This window comes from Coregonus clupeaformis, chromosome 29 (genome assembly GCF_020615455.1).
Source record: "Coregonus clupeaformis isolate EN_2021a chromosome 29, ASM2061545v1, whole genome shotgun sequence".
NCBI classification, from domain to species: Eukaryota; Metazoa; Chordata; class Actinopteri; order Salmoniformes; family Salmonidae; genus Coregonus; species Coregonus clupeaformis.
Window position 1 is genome coordinate 9,275,059 of NC_059220.1, and position 16,591 is coordinate 9,291,649.

General features: G+C 39.7%; 2 protein-coding genes across 4 annotated transcripts in view; one reads left to right on the forward strand and one right to left on the reverse strand.

Annotated features, from left to right (window-relative positions):
* LOC121544627 (ankyrin repeat domain-containing protein 66) lies at positions 1-5,288 on the forward strand. 2 transcript variants are annotated; one of them, XM_041854615.2, is made up of 3 exons: positions 1-1,119; positions 1,740-1,968; positions 3,533-3,960. In XM_041854615.2, exons 1-3 carry the CDS (start codon positions 876-878, stop codon positions 3,585-3,587), a joined length of 528 nt encoding a protein of 175 aa, XP_041710549.1. In that variant the 5' UTR covers positions 1-875; the 3' UTR covers positions 3,588-3,960. The 2 variants fall into 2 exon arrangements, with proteins under 2 accessions (XP_041710549.1, XP_041710548.1); XM_041854614.2 differs by lacking the exon at positions 3,533-3,960 and adding an exon at positions 4,490-5,288 and having other exon boundaries at positions 629-1,119.
* Positions 5,116-16,591, reverse strand: part of adgrf3a (adhesion G protein-coupled receptor F3a) — a 26,828-nt gene continuing 15,352 nt past the window's right edge. The window contains exons 9-17 of one of the 2 annotated variants that reach the window (XM_041854612.1): positions 14,417-14,632; positions 13,736-13,987; positions 13,457-13,597; positions 12,057-12,241; positions 8,450-8,644; positions 6,984-8,300; positions 6,793-6,834; positions 5,302-5,337; positions 5,116-5,203 (exon numbers count right to left, since the gene is read on the reverse strand). In XM_041854612.1, the coding sequence (XP_041710546.1) occupies positions 5,144-5,203; positions 5,302-5,337; positions 6,793-6,834; positions 6,984-8,300; positions 8,450-8,644; positions 12,057-12,241; positions 13,457-13,597; positions 13,736-13,987; positions 14,417-14,632 (2,444 nt within the window). In that variant the 3' untranslated portion in view covers positions 5,116-5,143. Of the gene's footprint in view, positions 5,204-5,235; positions 5,338-6,792; positions 6,835-6,983; positions 8,301-8,449; positions 8,645-12,056; positions 12,242-13,456; positions 13,598-13,735; positions 13,988-14,416; positions 14,633-16,591 lie in introns of those variants that run through there. The other variant, XM_041854611.2, reaches the window with a different exon arrangement.

Here is a 16,591-nt window from a genome sequence, read left to right on the forward strand (position 1 = left end):
GAGCGAGGCACTTTACCCTAATTGCTCCTATAAGTCGCTCTGGACGACCATCTACTAAATGACTAAAATGTAACAATGTACTATTAAATGTGACTATTTTCATGTTCAAAATACCATAGCTGTAACGGTTTTGTAACTTTGTAATTGTTTAAATATATGTTAGGTGGTGAATGATCTTGATTGAATGATCTTGTTTTATTTGTGGTGTCTGGGATTCCCACTTGTTAGTTGTTTCCCCTCCAAAAGTTTGCATTTGGAGTTTTCCTATGCCAGGGATCTACGCTATCTTTGCCAAATTGATTGTCCATGTGACTAGTATTCAATAGAACTGCTACTAAACTTAATGCACTTGGAAACAACAGGTTTTGAAAAGCTTGTAGATGGGAATTTCAAAGGATGTTTCAATGAAAGTGTTAGTATCTGTCTTGGAATGTCATGACATTGTACCTTGTTTGGAATTGAAAGCAATAAAATGGGACTGAGAATGCATTATCAAAGATATTGTTTGTAGTTTTTATACTCAATACTCTAAAGTTCAAATAGCCTACTTTTTGTCAGTTTGTTGCCATAATTGTCTTTTTTTTTTTGCATGGTAGTCATGTATGAATTTGTTTTCCCTTTCAAGATTAGAAGGATCAGTTATCCCAAGTCCAATTCTACCTTGAACCTGCACTAATATAATGCTTTTTCATCCTTGATGGAGGAGTGTACAAGTGCACACCTTGGGAAGTATGAAAGAATTGGGAATTGGGCTAATGTGTGAAAGTTGTTTACCAGTCCACCAGAGGGCAAACATACTTCCTGGTTCATTCTTAGATGCTGATCACGGGTCAGTTTAGCATTTCCACACTAATGGTTGGGGGGAGGGGAAGCTGATGCTCGATCTGTTCCTAGGGGAAATTCACCCTGGAGCTGTAAGCTCTTGTGTTGTTGAACGTTGCTTGGCAACCTCCTTTTTTCCAATCATGTTAGAAATGACAGAGTTGCACCAAGCAGCTGCTGCTGGAGACTTTGATCTAGTGGAGGAGATTCTGAAGAAGAAGAAGAAGAAATGTAACCCCAATCATAGAGACATAGACTGGAACTACAAGACACCGCTTCACTGGGCTGCAGCCAAAGGTAGTCGTCTTTAGAAGGTTTGTGTCCATTAAACAAGAGGGCTGCATTCAGCAGGGTATAATGTTATGAAACGTTCAGATATAAATATATTATAGAACAAACATGATGTACTGGTTTATAGAACAAACATGCCTCTCTGACATGTAGAATAAGGAATCACGTCGGTTGTGTTTGTCCCGTGTAGCTCAGTTGGTAGAGCATGGCGCTTGTAGCGCCAGGGTTGTGGTTCGATTCCCACAGGGGACCAGTACGAAAAAAAAGTATAAAAATGTATGCACTCGCTACTGTAAGTCACTCTGGATAAGAGTGTCTGCTAAATAAATAAAATGTCAAATAAAATGTTTATTTGCAACTTTTGCCTACAGAACATTAAATATTTGTCTGTCTGTGACAACCTACAGTATGCCCACTATCATAACACTTAGTTTGCATCCCAAATGGTGCCCTATTCCCTATATAGTGCACTTACTTTGACCAAATTAGTGCACTATAAAGGGAATAGGGTACCATTTGGGACTCATAATTTGTCAAATCATGCTTATTATGAACTGCATTGGGAGGCTCTCTTTCTTGTTTAGTTTTTTTTAAATATGTTGTCACATTTAGTCCCTGTTTCCCAGGACAGACCGAGACTGTTAGGATTCTGGTGGAGCACGGAGCCAGAGCCTGCCTGAGAACTGATAGTGGATGGACACCTGCCCACTTTGCAGCCGAGGCTGGGAGACTTGGGGTGCTGCGCCTGCTCCACTCACTACACGCCCCCATAGACAAAGAAGACTTCTCTGGGGACAAACCAGTCAGAATAGCAGAAGTCTATGGACATAGTGACTGTGTTCGATTTCTTGAAAGGTATGTATTGTCAGTGGTGGAAAAAGTACCCAATTGTCATACTTGAGTAAAAGTAAAGATACCTTAACAGAAAAGGACTAAAGTAAAAGCAACTACTATGTGAGTAAAAGTCTAAAAGTATTTGGTTTTAAATATACTTAAGTATCAAAAGTAAATGTATAAATCATTTCAAATTGCTTATATTAAGCAAACCACAGATAGCCAGGGCCACACTACAACACACAGACATAATTTACAAACGAAGCATTTGTGTTTAGTGAGTCTGCCAGATCAAAGGAAGTAGGGATGACCAGGGATGTTCTCTTGATAAGTGTGTGAGTGGACCATTTTCCTGTCTTGCTAAGCATTCAAAATGTAACGAGTACGAGGAAAATGTATGGAGTAAAAAGTACATTATTTTCTTTAGGAATGTAGTGGAGTAAAAGTTGCCAAAAATATAAATAGTAAAGTACAGATACTCAAAAAAAAACTGCTGAAGTAATACTTTAAAGTATTTTACTTAAGTACTTTACACAACTGTGTTTTGTATATTTATAGTATTATATTTATCCCATTTCGGTGATTTTTATATTTTTATTTTACTCTGCTCAAACACACACACACACATACTTCACTGTTGTGGTTAATTTATTCTAGTCTACTAAACATTTGGGTAATGAATTGTGATTGATATAAGAATAACGTCCCCTCTTGACAGACTTCTTTAAGTCTAGTTTAAAAGTGAGAACTCTAATTTTCTCTCATGTTCTCTTCTCTTTCAAAGTACAGTAAACACCACTGCTCCACAGCTTCATTTCTATTATGTCTGAGGGGATATGTGTGACGTAATTCATGTGATTATTTATTTCTGCATCATGCACAATAATATGAAAGATTCACTGCTGATAGATGATGGATTCACTGCTTTATTTGAATGATGTCTGAGGGGATCAATGGCCGTATCCGAAAACCCATAGGCCTACTTGCGTTGTTAATAGTAGTCATTTTGGGAATGCGAAAAAACGTGAATAGTAAAAATGTGGAAAATTAAGTAGGCTATGCTTTAATTGCCAGGATGTCATACTAATTTCGGCTTTGCATCTAGTCAGGGGCGGACTAGTGATTTGGAGTCCCCAGACAGAGGCCAGCATCTAGTCAGGGGCGGACTAGTGATTTGGAGTCCCCAGACAGAGGCCAGTCCCCCCCCCCCCCTTAAAATGTATTACCTTTTCATGTGCCGTAAACAGAACCAGTCATGATGTTTTCATCTGATTGTCAAACAATTCACTTCAAAAAGTAGGTTACCTTCGCACGTTCATCCAAAATAATTCCAGCATTCGAACTGTGTACCCGCCAGCTTTCCTTCAATTCCAGCGCTTGACTTGGGATGAAAGAGTTGCAGGAGCTGTCTTTTTTCAAGTCGATCCATTAGACTATGTTCACAGAAATTCCCAAATGACATTATGCTATAGAGACACCAGATTATTCTCTGTTAAGGGTTCATACACATTTTGACAGATGGAATTTCATTACTTTTTGATGACTTCCCATGACTTTTAACCAAATTCCATTCATTTTTTTTCAGCTCAGTACCGGGTTACTTTCAGACGTGTCCCGTGACACTTGTGGGGTCACAATAGTGTGTAGCCCAAACCGCTCGGACGCTACAGACGTTTTCGTGAGAAGATACATTTTCAGGATGTGTCCTGGTCTGACGAACACCGCTGTGGCTCTGCCACCTTCCACCACAGATGCGGAAGGCCGACATTGGCGGATCATAGATATTAAAGTGGCGGATACCGTGGATTGAGAGACAGCCCATACAAAAAACATATCTCTAGCTTAACAGATGGATTTTGATGGGGATTTTTTTTAAATGTATTTATTGCAGCTGATAATCAGATGAAGTAATGATGCTTTCAATACAATGCGGGAAAAAACTAGGTCAAATCATGACATCAGTGATCTTCAGGTCGGAGCTCTAGAAAGAGGCCCGAGTTGCCGACTTGGAACTCCGAGTTGGATGACTGTTCAAAATGATTTTTCCCAGTCGGAACTCGTTTTTTTTTCTCCAGTTCCCAGTTGTCTCTTCTTGTATGCACTGAAGTCGGTAGTCAGAGATTTCCCAGTTCCCAGTTGTTTTGAATGTGGCATAAGGGGACGTGCTGTACCAAAATTAACGAATGGCAGGAAGCAACACAATTGTGCATTAGATTATGCATTCTCAGTAAGGGTGAGTGAGTATAGTAGCCTATGTTAATATTTGTTGCTTACTGCATAAATGTTTACTAAACCGTATGTAATGTTCTAAATTGTATGTAGTATGATTAGTACACATGCAGTTTTAGTCAGTAGCCTAGGAAGCAAGACCAAATTTCGGACACGGCCATCATTATAGATTCCCAAATTGAACCCTAATCCCTTCCCAGGGCTCTGGTCAAAAGTAGTGAACTTTGTAAGGAATAGGGTAACATTGGGATGCAAGCCTATGTGTGTGATGTGCAGTAGGTTACTTAATGTGATTGTCTGCATCATATTTCAGTGCAGAGCCAGAGTGCAGGGCCTACCGCCAGATGGCAGTGTTGAAAGGTTTTCCCCTGGACGACACGGACAAGGAATGGGAGGAGCAGAGAAGAGAGGAACTAAACAGGACTGCAAAACCACACCTTGTTAACAAAAACCTTATTGGGAAAATTGCACACACAAATAACAGCTAATATAATTTACTCAAACCAATTTAATAAAAAAAAATATGTTTTACACCACGAAGCACTAGTTGCATTTCGCAGAAAAATACAGACATTACATTACATACATTTCACTGGCCATACAGTATGAAAAACAGTTCTAAACACTTAAATAACCCCCCAAAAAAGTTTTATCGTATCATAGCAACAGGTGTAGGCTATACATATTATGCAATTCATTTTCCAACTTGTTAATTCCTATTATGTAATTTACCATTTTACATAAACATCTACTACATAGGCTATATTACAACAGAAAAAGGCTACAATTATAACAATGATACTTGTATGACACTGCACATACTTTATCTCCGTGTCAGAATTTCAGTTGATTAGTATGGGGTTTAACTTAGATGTAAATGTAAACTAAGCCTAGATGAATAAACAGTATAGGTATAAAATGTATCTAAAAAAAAAAGAAACAGAATTGTCAAACTGGATTAAAAATATCATTTCGTTTTCAGCGTGGATGCCAGTTTGGAACTTCCACTCCCTGCTGATTGTACCTGCTGGTGAAGAGCGAAATGGATAAATAATCAATTAGCTATGACATTACATCCAGTTGTTTTAGACCAATAAATAAATTGTATGTGATTTGTGAACTTACTTTTATTTTGAAATATTTCAGTAGTGCAACACGAACCTGTTTGGAAGGAATAAAAAAATAGATTGAAATGGGTCTTTTTTTTGCTACATATTTGTCTCATTCATCAGGTATTGTTGTTACCTGGTTACCCATCCACATCACTTCGGCCAAACGACACGCCCACTAACGTTTCTTCTCCAAGATGAGTCGGGTGCATTCAGTTAGATTAAACTTTTTTTAGGTTGCGTAACGGTTTGTACCGAATGACACGTTTCCCCAAAATGTTCTCGAACAGACTGAGGTACGTTTTCTCCATTTGGTGGATGTGGTGGGGTGTGGCTTGAAGCAATAAGTGATATATTTACAGGGCAGCAGCCATGCTGACAGCGTTTCCCAACCGATAGCGTTTCCCAACCCACAACCCAACACCTCCCCGGTTTTCAACTAGTCATTCAGAACGGCTCCATTTCCGTTTAATTAAATGTTTCAGTACGTAGCCCCAATTTACTGAAGGTAGCCCCGATTTACTTCTGGAATGCGAAAACATTCAAACCCTTATGATTGGTCCCAGAAACCGATGGGTTGGGCCAGAGCCATGAATCACTTCATTGGCTTTGATAGTTGAATTGGTTACAATGCCTCTCACTTTGACATCACCACACGAAAGACTTCTAGGATTACATTTTCAGACTGAATGTATGTAACTGATGGAGCAGTGGAATTAAATTCAGTATGAGTCATCAGACAACAGGTGTTACACATTGCAGGATCAAACGTGTTCTTTTGTTTAAAGGCCCAGTGCAGTCAAAAGAGTGATCTTCTTGTGTTTTATATACACTGAGTGTACAAAACATTAGGAACACCTGCTCTTTCCATGACAGACTGACCAGGTGAATCCAGGTGAAAGCTATGATCCCTTATTAATGTCACTTGTTAAATTCACTTCAATCAGTGTAGATGAAGGGGAGGAGGCAGGTCAAAAATGGATTTTGAAGCCTTGAGACAATTGAGACATGGATTGTGTATCTGTGCCATTCAGAGGGTGAATGGGCAACACAAAATATTTAAGTGCCTTTGAACGAGGTATGGTAGTAGGTGCCAGGCTTGCTGGTTTGAATGTGTCAAGAACTGCAACGCTGCTGAGTTTTTCACGCTCAACAGTTTCCAATGTGTATCAAGTACGGTCTACCACCCAAAGGACATCCAGCCAATTTGACACAACTGTGGGAAGCATTGGAGTCAACATGGGCCAGCATTCCTATGGAACGCTTTCAACACCTTGTAGAGTCCTCTGCCAATAACAGTTAGTTTTCAGTTTTCCCCTCCCCACTCAGACCACTCCCAGACAGAAATAGAAAAATTATTGCTTGAGAAATTGCTCTTTGCTAAGAAGCAATTTGTTTATTTTTGACCTTTTTAATTTAAAACAATCACAGTAAGGTACTTCATTGTTACCCAGAAATGATTTGATATTTAGATAAAACAGCTGTATTGGACCTTTAAGTAGCTTACCGTTTTTTCTCCAAAATATGTGGTGAGTAGAATGAAGAGACCCTGTAAGAGTATAAAAAAACGACGTTAAAACCATGTGACCTGAAGAGGGAAAAGACAATTGTATCTTAGTCAATGATGGGTTCAATTCCCTTCCAATTCACTTTAACTGAATTGAAATGGAATTGACCCAACCCTGATCCCAGTCATACCTGGAATGCGTTCAGCAGAATGAAGGCATAGTTCACCAGGAAGGCTGTAGGTCCTTTGGTGATGTCAAACACCAAAACAAAAAATCCAAAAATCCATGTCCCTCCAAAGATTGGGGTTAGGAGGACAATCGCTTTTAGGATACCTTTGACCACTTCTTTTTCATCCTTAGTGTTGACCTCAATACTTGGTCTCAGGAGCCTCATGATAACCACTATCATGCAGAACACATTGATTACCACAATAGTACCGACAGGCAGAATGAACGTGAAGATCGAGCCCTTTAAAAACCCTTTATAAACCAACCAACACGTGTCAGAGGTATAGTATACGTTCTCCTCGCCACTATTGTAGGTGATAAATGTAATGAAAACTATTAACAGTGGACAGCAATAGCCGACGAAAAAGCACACGCCCAAGCAAACCTTCTTGCTCATCTGATGGAACATAAATATCATCTGATGGAGAACCATGATACTCAGGCACAACATCCAGAAGAACATGGCCAGGTAGCAGAAATGCTTAACTACCACAAAGATCTGACACCAATTTTCTGGGATCTTGTCGGGAAAAGCGGAGGCGAGAAAGCTGCAGTCGGCTATCAGTAAACACAGGCAGATGTTAATGTGGGCTGTGTGGCGACAATATGAGACGCTAGACTTGACAACAGATTTCCACACAAGACATTCTATCACCAGACAGCAAAGAAGTGAGACAATTGAGACGGCCAAGCCCGCATAGGTTATCTCATTCATATAGGGAATAATCTCTGGGTTCTTTGACATGAGGGTGGTGAACGAGGATAAGTGGTTGCATTCGCAATGGTTTTCCTTATCAGGACCACCCCATTTACAACCTTTATCAGACCATTGGTGTTTCGTAAAATCCCAATATACACACTGTATCATGTGGTTGCGGGGTCTTTTATTGATCAACTGGAAGTCTATTGAGATCGCTCCAGATCCTTTACCAATGGTAGTGGACACCACGATGCTGTTTGGTTCAGAATCGTTTTGTTCCTTCTGTGGTAGGTATTTACTGAGAGATTTAAAACCTATAGTTTTAACCAAATTGGAGCTAGTCTTCATGATTACGGTGACGTTGAAAACTTTGTTCTCACAAGATGTCTCCGGCTTACAGCCATTCAACTCTACGTTTGTGTGTTGGTATGTTATATTCTGGACATCTGACTGTTTAACCAGGCCCTCAACAGAAAGCAGATATCTTTCAGCCATGGATGTGTTGCCAATGTCAGATGGATATTCCCATGACTTGTCAAGAGCGCCATCCAAAAGATTGCTGGATGATGATAGGGCATCCTGAAAGAGGGGGTTGGGGGGATTCATATTTTAGTCAATTTAATTATTTTTTATTTTTATGTTTACTTAATCTTTTGTTATTATAAATAATACATACTGAAGAACAGATAGATAACATTCTGGTAAAGATGATTTTGGATGATACTTACTTTTAATTGAGCGTCATTCAGTGTGTAATTGTTTTGAGATGCATTGATTACATTGTACATGGTGGAGAGAATGGACACGGAAGCATTTATATTAGCATAAGTGTTGATGGAATTGGGGGTAAAGGTGGAAGAGTTCAGACGTGAAAATATGTCCCCAGCATTTTTTTCAACTGACCCAAGTCCTATTGCAAGGTTCTGTAATGACAGAAGGAAAATTCATTTAAAAAACGACAGTTTAGAGCAGTGGCAAATTTATGTCATTATGCCTTATAATAACAAAAAAGTAATTTAAATGACAATACGGACACCCCGTCACCTGTTTTGGGAAACAGCTGAGGGATGGTGATGGAGAAATGTAACCACTCTGAATAAGATCAAAATTACAGTTTTAACCATGTTTTGAAGCTAGTGTTTGTTTACAAATACATTGTTTACAAACAATGGAATAAAGAACAAGCTTATATTTTGCGTACAACAGTTGGACTAAGCTCATGAGTCATTTAAGTTCAATTATTCTATAATGAATGGCTCTATGGGTCGACCCACCAGTTCGGTGCCTTTTGAGAAGTCTAACTTTGATTTCAGCTAATTTTAACATTCTGTCATAAAGAGCACATGTTCAACTTCCAGAAAAAAAAAGTTTTCCCATCTCAACACTTAAAACAAAGACCTATAGTACAGTGGGGAAAAAAAGTATTTAGTCAGCCACCAATTGTGCAAGTTCTCCCACTTAAAAAGATGAGAGAGGCCTGTAATTTTCATCATAGGTACACGTCAACTATGACAGACAAATTGAGAATTTTCTTTCCAGAAAATCACATTGTAGGATTTTTAATGAATTTATTTGCAAATTATGATGGAAAATAAGTATTTGGTCACCTACAAACAATCAAGATTTCTGGCTCTCACAGACCTGTAACTTCTTCTTTAAGAGGCTCCTCTGTCCTCCACTCGTTACCTGTATTAATGGCACCTGTTTGAACTTGTTATCAATATAAAAGACACCTGTCCACAACCTCAAACAGTCACACTCCAAACTCCACTATGGCCAAGACCAAAGAGCTGTCAAAGGACACCAGAAACAAAATTGTAGACCTGCACCAGGCTGGGAAGACTGAATCTGCAATAGGTAAGCAGCTTGGTTTGAAGAAATCAACTGTGGGAGCAATTATTAGGAAATGGAAGACATACAAGACCACTGATAATCTCCCTCGATCTGGGGCTCCACGCAAGATCTCACCCCGTGGGGTCAAAATGATCACAAGAACGGTGAGCAAAAATCCCAGAACCACACGGGGAGACCTAGTGAATGACCTGCAGAGAGCTGGGACCAAAGTAACAAAGCCTACCATCAGTAACACACTACGCCGCCAGGGAGTCAAATCCTGCAGTGCCAGACATGTCCCCCCTGCTTAAGCCAGTACATGTCCAGGCCCGTCTGAAGTTTGCTAGAGTGCATTTGGATGATCCAGAAGAGGATTGGGAGAATGTCATATGGTCAGATGAAACCAAAATAGAACTTTTTGGTAAAAACTCAACTCGTCGTGTTTGGAGGACAAAGAATGCTGAGTTGCATCCAAAGAACACCATACCTACTGTGAAGCATGGGGGTGGAAACATCATGCTTTGGGGCTGTTTTTCTGCAAAGGGACCAGGACGACTGATCCGTGTAAAGGAAAGAATGAATGGGGCCATGTATCGTGAGATTTTGAGTGAAAACCTCCTTCCATCAGCAAGGGCATTAAAGATGAAACGTGGCTGGGTCTTTCAGCATGACAATGATCCCAAACACACCGCCCGGGCAACGAAGGAGTGGCTTCGTAAGAAGCATTTCAAGGTCCTGGAGTGGCCTAGCCAGTCTCCAGATCTCAACCCCATAGAAAATCTTTGGAGGGGAGTTGAAAGTCTGTGTTGCCCAGCGACAGCCCCAAAACATCACTGCTCTAGAGGAGATCTGCATGGAGGAATGGGCCAAAATACCAGCAACAGTGTGTGAAAACCTTGTGAAGACTTACAGAAAACGTTTGACCTGTGTCATTGCCAACAAAGGGTATACAACAAAGTATTGAGAAACTTTTGTTATTGACCAAATACTTATTTTCCACCATAATTTGCAAATAAATTCATAAAAAATCCTACAATGTGATTTTCGGGATTTTTTTTCTCATTTTGTCTGTCATAGTTGACGTGTACCTATGATGAATATTACAGGCCTCTCTCATCTTTTTAAGTGGGAGAACTTGCACAATTGGAAGCTGACTAAATTTTTTTTTTCCCCACTGTAAGTGCCTAATCAGTGCCAAATAAAGTAAGAGTTGACCATAACAGGGTTGACCATAACAGTGTTGACGATTTCATCTTAAATCAGCCATAAATCAATCCCCTTTTGACAACAGGGAGTGGCAATTTAATTATTCACAAAAAAACTTTTCTAGCCTTTCTTATCTATAAATAAATAAATAATAATCTTCAGAAAGCAACAAAATAACTAGGGCTTAACAATGATGGTGAAAACATGGAGACATTGTGGGGTGATGTGGATTAACACTAGAACCGCCGATCCAGTCGTTTTGACTGCATATGAATTTAAAATGGAAATATGTCTGCAATTTTTTAAGTCAAGCCCCCCTCCGTCCTTGACTTTTCCTAAATAAGTATATTTAACACTTATGATATTCGATTTTTCAATATCACAAACATAATTTGTGTTATAAGCAGTTTGAAGTGACTTTTTCAAATATTAAAGTAGTATACTATCAGATAACAGATTCTGAGGTTTCCAAAACACTTACCTTTGCCAAATAACTCTTAAAATGTAAGCGATGAGCTCTAGTTCAAAATATAACTTATTCCAAGAATAACCTCTGTTCCTTTGTGCTCCACACATGAGCACGCTGCAGCAGATCGCTTACAGTAACATAAACTAATGAAAATGCTAAAAAAAATGTATACTATTTTTTTTCTTCATATTCTAATGTTACCCAATACCTTCATAAACACAACCAAAGGAAAACATTTCTGATAGCATATATGAAATGTATTTATTAGACTGTTAGAACATTGCAGTCAAAATGGCTGCTCGTTGACGTAATAAGGGGGTAGTGAGGTCCAGCTGTTTAAAGTGTTAACATCTTCCTAGAAGGCAAAGAGGTTGTGCGGAGGGATGCAGAATTGTCACTTTAGCAAGTTTTTATGCATATTAAAAAGCGGATTTATATAATTATTCATGGGGCGGCAGGTAGCTTAGTGGTTAAGAGCGTTGTGCCAGTAACCGAAAGGTCGCTGGTTCTAATCCCCGAGTCGACTAGGTGAAAAATCTGTCGATGTGCCCTTGAGCAAGGCACTTAACCCTGATTGCTCCTGTAAGTCGCTCTGGATAAGAGCGTCTGCTAAAATGACAAAAAAATGTCTATATTAAAGTGCACTTCATTTAATATAACAGGCTTTTAAAATTCAATATTGGTGCACAATTTCTACTTAAAATATCAAAGGGACGCAAAAGGCTCTTTTCGTGGAACGACCCATGATATATCATTCATTTAAATGTCCAGAAACAGATGTACTAATCCCAGATTGCCCCTTTAAAAAATGATTAGAGTTGTAATACCTGTGAATCCATGAGGATATCATGTAGATCTACATTTACACAGTTCGATATTTCATCATTCCAATATCGATTATTCAAACACAGTCTCTTTCTTTTTCCAATACCATCTTTACACTTCAGCACTGCCTGAAATTCAGCCTTTGCTTTTGGCCAGTCACCATCAGCATTACAATAATTTGAATTCTCTGTGGAAATAAACAACAATCTTTGACAATAAGTAAGAAATAGACATTCAAGACATCTTTACCATTTTTTCACCAGTTAGATGAACAAGAAATAGAGTGGAATGTTTGTCAAGACAGAAGTCGCCTGCCAGATCTCACAACGCCTGGATAGGATGATAACCTAGCTGGATAGGATGATAACCTAGCTGGATGGATGGACATAGCAATCTGATGCCCGACTGAAGTCGATGACATGTCGCACAACCCATGTTTGATACAATGCAACGTCTGTAGTGAAGTCGTCCTGGAACTCGCCCAAGAATACAAAAAAATACAAAAAACTAGACTGAACAAAAATATAAAGGCAACATGTAAAGTGTTGGTCCCATGTTTCATGAGCTGAAATAAAAGATCCCAGAATTTTTCCATACGCACAAAAGCTTTTTTTCTGTCAAATTTTGTGTACAAATTTGTTTACATCCCTGTTAGTGAACATTTCTCCTTTGCCAAGATAATCCATCCATCTGACAGGTGTGGCATATCAAGAAGCTGATTAAACAGCATGATCATTACACATAGGTGCACCTTGTGCTGGGGACAAATAAAAGGCCACTCTAAAATGTGCAGTTTTGTCACACAACACAATGCCACAGATGTCTCAAGTTTTTAGGGAGCGTGCAATTGGAATGCTGACTGCAGGAATGTCCACCAGAGCTGATGCCAGAGAATTGAATGTTAATTTCTCTACCAAAAGCCACCTCCAACGTCGTTTTAGAGAATTTGGCAGTACGTCCAACCGGCCTCACAACCGCAGACCACGTCTAAGCACGCCAGCCCAGGACCTCCACATCCGGCTTCTTCACCTGTGGGATCGTCTGAGACCAGCCATCCGGACCGCTGATGAAACGGAGGAGTATTTCTGTCTGTAATAAAGCCCTTTTGTGGGGAAAAACTCATTCTGATGCCCTCCCAGGCCCACCCATGGCTGCGACCCTGCCCAGTCATGTGAAATCCATAGTTTACTGTAACTCAGTAAAATCGTGAAATTGTTGCATGTTGCGTTTATATTTTTGTTCAGTATATTTATCTTTGATTTCACTGAAATTATGCTTGCATTTGTTACCCATTCCAAAAAGATTTGGGTATGCCGCTGAATGTTACTGTACCATTTTAGAGCATCATTGTTCATATGGGAGAATACACTGTGCATGCTGGGTAATGGTACTGAAAACCTACTGTAGATAACGGGGATATTGACAGTGGCATTTCTCTCTTGGGACAGGACGTTCATAAATGTACATGTTACAGTTGGCTTTTCTGAATCTCTGCAGCTAACAGTCGTATCAATCCTGTAAATTATGCTGTTACTGGTAACATCTGTGGAGGGATAAATTACAAGATTTAACTGTCAAATGTGTTAACTTTGCTCCTAATTTCATTTTAATAGCAACTGTTATAACATAGTCTAAAACATAGTGTATTAACGTGTGAAGACCATGAAGGGAAGAAAATTACCTGTTCGATTATTTAATGGACTTTCAGTGTGGGTCGTACTCCATGTCACTTTATAGTTTTCAGCGATATTATTAATTTCACATTGAACTGTGACAAGGATTCTGTTTTCATTATTTACCATGGAGCAGTCTGGAAATTGGGGTGTGCTACTAATATCAATTTGTGGCAGTAGCGCTATGTCTAGTGTGGCACTGGCTCTGTGGTTTATGGTCACGTTGGATGATTTTGGATTGAAGACACACATGTACAGCCCTGCAGTTAAAAGAAAAGAAAATATAAAATGTGTTTTTACTGTTTTGCTTACAATGAGTTAGTCTGCGTGACTCAAGACCACGTTAGCCCACTGACCTAAAGCCTAGGCATTAGTTCTGGGAGCTAGCACAAGTCCTCAGCCAACTCGCTCATCATAAAAGTGCAATTCACCCAACGAACTCCAATTCACAAACTGTAGGCCTATATCTGCACAGACCTTTCAGCACAGAGAAAAAATATGAAATTCCATGCATAATTGCAAATAATGAATGTGTCCCAAATAGCGCCCTTTTCCTTATATAGTGCACTACTTTTGACATGTGCCTATAGGGAATAGGGTGCCATTTGGGACACAACCGCTGTCTAATTGGCCCTGTGACCTGTCCTATCATCTTCTACTACACCATACAAATAACAGATAACACATACCTTCCCAGACCTCCGATGCCTGTCTGAGGACAACTGTGAAGTTCCTACTCGTGGGTGTCACCGTAGACTCAGTACCTGTTGTAACGTCATTTGTTTTATTTTGACTGCTTGTCAAAGCCCATTTAATTGGTTTCATGTCCTCCTTGGTTTGGCAGAATATTGTCTGGGTAGAACCATATTTTACCGGGCCTTCTGGTACTGTGATCTCAACAAGGCCTGTAAGAGAAAAGTACACAGAACATTTAGTAGCTCCTCAACTCTCCACCATGCTAGCTGATGTGTGGTGAGCTGTGCATCACCCTAGGGTGCTGCTACACATTAGTGGTGCAAGAGGTGAGTTCCCCCCTTACTATGTAAAGCTCTTTGAGCTCTGGAAAAGCGCTATAGAAATGTTTTCAAGTTTCAAGTTTTATTAGTCGTATGTTCAGGATACACACTGCATACACCGTCCAATGAAATGCTTACTTGCAGGTTCCTTCTCGACAATGCAACAACAATAAGAAATAATAAAAGATAAGAATATGAACATAAAGTAAATGGCTCAGTAGAATAGAATAAACATGTTAGCATCAGTATAATACAGGAAGGCACAATTTACAGTCCAATATTTACACGTGTTTTGGGGAAGGGGGGATTGGTCGCAAGTGTTTTTGCAGTATTTAGCAATAACAGAGTCTGGTAGCTGTGTGTGTGGATGAGTGTATATCTGTGTGGATGAGTGTATACAGTTGAAGTCGGAAGTTTACAAACACCTTAGCCAAATACATTTAAACTCAGTTTCTCACAATTCCTGACATTTAATCCTAGTAAAGAATTCCCTGTTTTAGGTCAGTTAGGATCACTACTTTATTTTAAGAATGTGAAATGTCAGAATAATAGTAGAGAGAATGATTTATTTCAGCTTTTATTTCTTTCATCACATTCCCAGTGGGTCAATTAGTATTTGGTAGCATTGCCTTTAAATTGTTTAACTTGGGTCAAACGTTTCGGGTAGCCTTCCACAAGCTTCCCACAATAAATTGGGTGAATTTTGGCCCATTCCTCCTGACAGAGCTGGTGTAACTGAGTCAGGTTTGTAGGACTCCTTGCTCGCACACGCTTTTTCAGTTCTGCCCACACATTTTCTATAGGATTGAGGTCAGGGCTTTGTGATGGCCACTCCAATACCTTGACTTTGTTGTCCTTAAGCCATTTTGCCACAACTTTGGAAGTATGCTTGGGGTCATTGTCCATTTGGAAGACCCATTTGCGACCAAGCTTTAACTTCCTGACAGATGTCTTGAGATGTTGCTTCAATATATCCACATCATTTTCCTTCCTCATGATGACATCTATTTTGTGAAGTGCACCAGTCCCTCCTGCAGCAAAGCACCCCCACAGCATGATGCTGCCACCCCCGTGCTTCACGGTTGGGATGGTGTTCTTCGGCTTGCAAGCCTTCCCCTTTTTCCTCCAAACATAACAATGGTCATTATGGCCAAACAGTTCTATTTTTGTTTAATCAGACCAGAGGACATTTCTCCAAAAAGTATGATCTTTGTCCCCATGTGCAGTTGCAAACCGTAGTCTGGCTTTTTTATGGTGGTTTTGGAGCAGGGGCTTCTTCCTTGCTGAGCGGCCTTTCAGGTTATGTCGATATAGGACTAGTTTTACTGTGGATATAGATACTTTTGTACCTGTTTCCTCCAGCATCTTCACAAGGATATAGGACTCGTGTGTATATAGATACTCGTGTGTATATAGGACTACTGTGGATATAGATACTTTTGTACCTGTTTCCTCCAGCATCTTCACAAGGTCCTTTGCTGTTGTTCTGGGATTGATTTGCACTTTTCACACCAAAGTACGGTCATCTCTAGCAGACAGAACGCGTCTCCTTCCTGAGCGGTATGACGGCTGCGTGGTTCCATGGTGTTTATACTTGCGTACTATTGTTTGTACAGATGAACGTGGTACTTTCAGGCGTTTGGAAATTGCTCCCAAGGATGAACCAGACTTGTGGAGGTCTACAATTTTTTTCTGAGGTCTTGGCTGATTTCTTTTGATTTTCCCATGATGTCAAGCAAAGAGGCACTGAGTTTGAAGGTAGGCCTTGAAGTACGTCCACATGTACTCCTCCAATTGACTCAAATGATGTCAATTAGCCTATCAATCAATCAATTTTATTTTTTATAT

Coding starts and splice junctions, on each gene's coding strand:
- LOC121544627 (XM_041854614.2), top strand. CDS start 876: ATGCTCGATCTGTTCCTAGGGGAAATTCACCCTGGAGCTGTAAGCTCT. Junction 1,120..1,739: donor TCACTGGGCTGCAGCCAAAG/GTAGTCGTCTTT, acceptor CCTGTTTCCCAG/GACAGACCGAGACTGTTAGG. Junction 1,969..4,489: donor TGTGTTCGATTTCTTGAAAG/GTATGTATTGTC, acceptor ATCATATTTCAG/TGCAGAGCCAGAGTGCAGGG.